The following is a 5267-nucleotide window of genomic DNA, read 5'->3' as shown; positions in this document are numbered from 1 at the left end:
GCTGGTTGATGTTACTTGTAAAATCTCATAGCAGAGCAAAGAATCACCAAGTCTAAAGTTGGTACAGACCCAACTACACCCAGACATTTACCCCCACCYGTCCCCTCAAAARCATGCCAGTTGAAATCAGATATGTACATACATTGTAGCCAAAAGATGCAGAACCAATTTTTCTTCCTGTCTTGTGWAAAATCCGAGTAAGCTTCWTTTGGGTCAGTTAGWTGAACAAAACTCAGTTCTGTTTCCTAAATGCAAGAAGAATGAGAGAAACGTTTTCAGTTAATTCGGACCACACAACATGTTTTAAGGTCTTTGTCCTTCAGTCCATTTGCAAATTGTCTGGCCTTCTATGTCCCTTTCAGATTAATACCGTCTTTCTCGCTGAGTGGATCCTAAACCCATGTTGGTGGAGGGACTCATTTCACTGTGGATCATGATGCTTACTAGCTTCAGCTAGCTTCTTCATGAGGTCATTAGCTTTTATGCTCTGGTTGATCCCAACATTTCGCACCAAAACACACCCCTCTCTCTCTGGGACACAGTAACCGTCTACTTCCTGAGTTGTATGACGGCTACACCTTTAAGATCCCTCAATCTGCCACATTCTCACAGCAATGCGCAGATCGTTTCCTCATATTCCTGAAATTGAGAAAACATTTTTAATTGAAAGAATAAAAATTTATGGGAGAGCTATATTGTATGTTGATAAAATTAAAACATATTGACATTAGAGGTACAATATTCTGTTTACGGATCTATTTATTAGCCTTTTGAATGGATGATTTAATTGATTACCGTATTTTCTCCACATTTACCTCAGCTCATGGTAAATTACGGTTCTCCATGTTCCTTCTGGTGGCACTTAGTCCACAAAATGGCGGCAGCAAAAGTTGTTAGAAAACTCCAGTCAGATGTTCAACAATAACTGAGTCCATTTTTTGAAAACAGTAACTTCTGATTACCCAGTCGATATATACAAAATCACAATAATACTTTCACAATTTAGAATTCTGCACCTAAAAATTAAATATTAAATAAACTGAAACTCCTTCTATGACTAATAAATGCYAAACTAAAACTAAACAATATTTAGCTAACAATAACTAATAAGAACTAGCAAACACACTGCAAAAGCTGATTAAAATGAACCAAAKTAGACAACAAACATGTCACCATTAAACAAAACTAAACCATAATGAAAAACCTAAAGCTTTTCTAACCTCGGTCAGAACCAGATTTTATATACTGAATGTGTTTGTTGGTCTCAGGTCTGGTCATCATTTGTAAGAGGAAAGTCCAGCGGAGTCCAGATCAGCAGTAATCAGATACTATATTTCTTTAACTGGCCACTTTCTCAGCAGTCCTGATGCAGACATGAGCTACACAGAGGATCCAGGAHAWAACCAGAGACACAGGTGAACTTAAGTATGCTCAGAGAAAACGACCAAGAAAACAAAAAGAGCTGCGTCAATTAGCGCCCAGGTGGCGGGGATTAGCGAGAAAAACTAAGGACCAAAAACCYGGATCATGACTGTTGGCTAGTAGGATGTGGAGACTTGTCTTCACCAAAGTCTCAGTCAAAGTTCACTTTATTGTCAAATAATCAACATTATGTTTCTCACTTAAAACTTCAATACATCACATAACAATAACTGAGAAAAAATGGTAAGAAAAATGTTTTCCTACAATCATACAATCCTACAATCAAACCATAGAAACACAGCAATAATAAAAAAGAATCCCACAAACCAAATAGAATATACAATAAAAAAAACAAACTCTTATAACAGCTTAGGAATTCAGTCTCCTCACTGCCTGATGGAAGAAACAGTTCGACAATCTGGTAGAGCGTGTACGAAGGCTTCTGCACCTCTCCCATTAATGCAGAAGTCCAAACATGTCATGTGCTGGATGCCTGTGCGTGCGTGCGTGCGTGCGTGCGGGTGTGTGTGTTGGTGTAACGCCTCGCTCCATGTCCTGTGTGCAGGTCAACATGCCTGAGCTGGCCTTGCTGCGCTTTGTGGTGCTGGACGACGACTACATCGGAGACGATTTCATCGGCCAATACAGCGTGGCCTTCGAGTGCCTTCAGCCGGGCTACCGTAATGTGCCCCTGCTGGGCCTGGCGGGAGACCCCTTACCACACACCAGCCTTTTTGTTCACGTGGCCATCACCAACCGGCGAGGCGGAGGGAAGGCCCAGCGGCGCGGCCTGTCGGTGCGCAGGGTGGGCCGGCGAGGGAGGGAGTACGTCTCTCTGCGACACACCGGCATCAAAGCTCTAGACGAGGTCTTCAAACAAGCCGGCGGACCCCTCAAGGAGGCCACGGACCTGCGGGAGGACGCTCAGGTGAGATGGGGAGTGGGCGGGATTTCCATTACACTGCTTTCAGAGAGCAGGATCACTCTCTCTTTTAGCCTCAGGTGTGACTGATGTCTTCCTCCTTAAGGCTTGGATTCACACCAACCCTGTTCAGTCCGTTTTAGTCCAACTCCAGTCCGTTTGACTAGAAAGTCCGGTTTCTTTGTGGAGCTGCGAATATGTAATCGAACTCTGGTCCGCGTAAAAACAAAAGTCTGGGTTTGGTAAAAGTGAACTCCGACCCGATTCAAATGCAAATGTGACCGCTGAAGTGAACAAGAGAGCGCTTCAAAAGCAGGAAGTGGACTATAGTGAGACAAAAGTGAGRGCTCTTGAGGTAGAAATGACTTGTGGTGTTTAATAAGTGTTTTATAATGTAATTTTTTTTGTAGTTACAGTAAATTAGTATGTATGGTAGAAATGTGTAAGAGCAGAAGTGGCTTGCCTAAMACATAAACCAAATATTTTCAGTTCTTTTCCAGAATGATATTTTAGCGAGATGTTGCTAACTAGGGAGGAATAAAAAGCACAAACATGTAWTTTCTATTCATTTTAAGTTAAAAGCGAAGCGTTTATATTTATAAACTGCATCTGCACGTTATGTTCACACGATGTAGAAAAATTATTTAGAAATTGTCACTATGCACATAAATATAAACATAGWGTTTGTAAAATGAGCAAAACCGACATMATTTTTCATCGGCTTYMCCAGATAAAACATGAAATTTCATTCTTACAGTGTGTGTGAAGTAATAAAGAAAGAGATGCATTGTGGGAATTCTAGATTATTAAGACAACTTTATTTGTACTGTCTGCAAACACAAACACACTTCCACTCAGCCCTGCGCCGAACAACCCAGCTAGACTTTATATGCCGGTGAACTCTCCGTGTGTTAGAAGGATCTGTGAGTGTGTGGCTGAGGTGCAGGAGCTGCAGTCAGTCAGCCTCTACCTGAGACGTGTTTGTGGGCCGAATCACAGAGGAGGAGGCGGAGGAGGCGGAGGAGGCGTGACAAAAAAACAATAGTCGGTGAGAAGAGTGGAGGAGGACAATAAAGCTTCTATAAATACCAGGAGAAGTGAAGGCTGGTCGTGCAGCACCCACCAGTTCTATCGCTGAATACYAACATGAACTGGTGGGCAATGTGAAAAGGATAACTACATGKGTTCTTATTGGCCTTGTTTGGTATTCATGTGCAACAWCCGGTCGGTCTGGTTTGGCTGTAAATATCTAGAAATACTTGGAATTATGAACAAAACTATTAACTTGGATCAAAGTTACCAAGTTGGAGCGCCACCTGATTATTAGGAAAATAACAGCCAGATATTTCAGTCTAATTTATTGTCTTTAAATTCCTACCTGATAAGGAGGTCTTGGTATTAAAATAACAATAGATCAAGGCATAAATCCAGAGCTGAAGATGTTACACATGTGTGGAATAAAGACAAACAACTTCTCTCCAATATACAGGAGTTTATGAAGAGAAGGAATTCAACCTTCAAGTTTATTATTTTAACCACCAAACTCACTAAGCTAGTAACACTCAACTGAACRACTTAGTAAAACATGAAAGAAGGATGAATAAGTGACTAAAAGTAAAACAGTAGGAATACACAAGWACCAAAWTACATTCTTCATTCTCATACAGCKGAGAATAAGAGGAATATCATAATATCACATTCCTAGATTTGCACTCACAAAGGCACACACATTTATACACAGATTGGTAGGCAACGTGCCTTGCCCAGAGCACATCAACATGTGGCAGGAGGACGCTGGAATCGAACCTACGACCTTCCGATCACAAGACGATTCCTGTTGAAGAATTATGAGAAAAGCAGGATCAAAGCTTATCCGTATGCGAATAATAAAGTTTACTTGRCTTGACTATTCCTACGTGTGAAGTACAGATGTTGGATGCCCACACGACAGACTGAATAAACTTGGATTCAGAGCTTYGGCGAAGCAGCACTAGTCCTCCTTTCACTGGTGAAATAGTAGAGGAAGTTTCATGGGAAGGTCCCCAAAGTCCAGAAGAGACATAAAGCTCCTTCGTCATTGTTAGCATAATATTACATATTCATGCAGTGAATGTCCTCTTGCTGCTTAAACTGAAAGTTTGTGGGAATAATAGTTCTTATCCAGCCTCCTCACTGCTTGTAGTTTAGACCTTCACATAGCTAGAGGCCCAACAGTAAACCCTGTATGTGTGCTGGAAAACCATGAATACTGCATGTCCTCTCCAGCATCTGCATCACAGACTGCTTCACAGAACCAAGGCCATAAAGAAATATTTTCCTGCTTATCAGCCCAGCACAGAGCCTGACCTTAACCCTTTCCAGCTCAGGTAGCCAACAACTGTTTGACTCCAAAATATTGCAAATCTAGAAGGTCAGGCTAATTCTGAAAACAAGCCAGAATCTCTGAGATCCTGGTGAGGATCCCAGAGCTGAGACTGATCCAGATCTTCATACTGGCCAACTCGGCTTTTGGCTCACACAGTCTGTACTGGCTCACTTTTGCAGAGCTACTTTAAAGAGACAGCACAGAAAGCCACCGCTAGGCTGCAGGGCGCTTGTTTATCTGGCCATGTGAACCACCATAAATTATTTCTACTTTTCATAAAGTTTATGCTTCCCTTATGTAATGGCAACGCAAACATTAGATGGTTATGTAAAAAGAACAGCTCTCCACTAATCATTGGCACCGYATACAAGTGAATTCAGACAAAGGCATGAAAACCTTATAATTCTCCTCCTTCGAGCTGCAGTTTCTAAGCTTCTGCCTCACAGAGCAGCTCTCCCCTACAAGTCCTCCACTCAGCCCCTTCAGACTAGCCAGCAGCAACTAGCAAACACCTGGTGGAGCATCTGCTCAGCTCATTATACAAGCTACTTTTTAGTG

General features: G+C 41.9%; 1 protein-coding gene across 1 annotated transcript in view; it reads left to right on the top strand.

Moving 5' to 3' along the window:
- plcl1 (phospholipase C like 1) overlaps window positions 1–5267 on the top strand; it is a 131219-nt gene that overhangs the window by 118765 nt on the left and 7187 nt on the right. Inside the window, exon 9 of the mRNA XM_008396774.2 lies at window positions 1988–2350. Coding sequence (XP_008394996.2) covers window positions 1988–2350 — 363 coding nt within the window. The remainder of the gene's footprint in view (window positions 1–1987; window positions 2351–5267) is intronic.

Source organism: Poecilia reticulata, linkage group LG2, assembly GCF_000633615.1.
Source record: "Poecilia reticulata strain Guanapo linkage group LG2, Guppy_female_1.0+MT, whole genome shotgun sequence".
Lineage (NCBI taxonomy): Eukaryota > Metazoa > Chordata > Actinopteri > Cyprinodontiformes > Poeciliidae > Poecilia > Poecilia reticulata.
The sequence above is the reverse complement of the archived record's forward strand: the minus strand, read 5'-3'. Positions and strand labels throughout refer to the sequence as shown.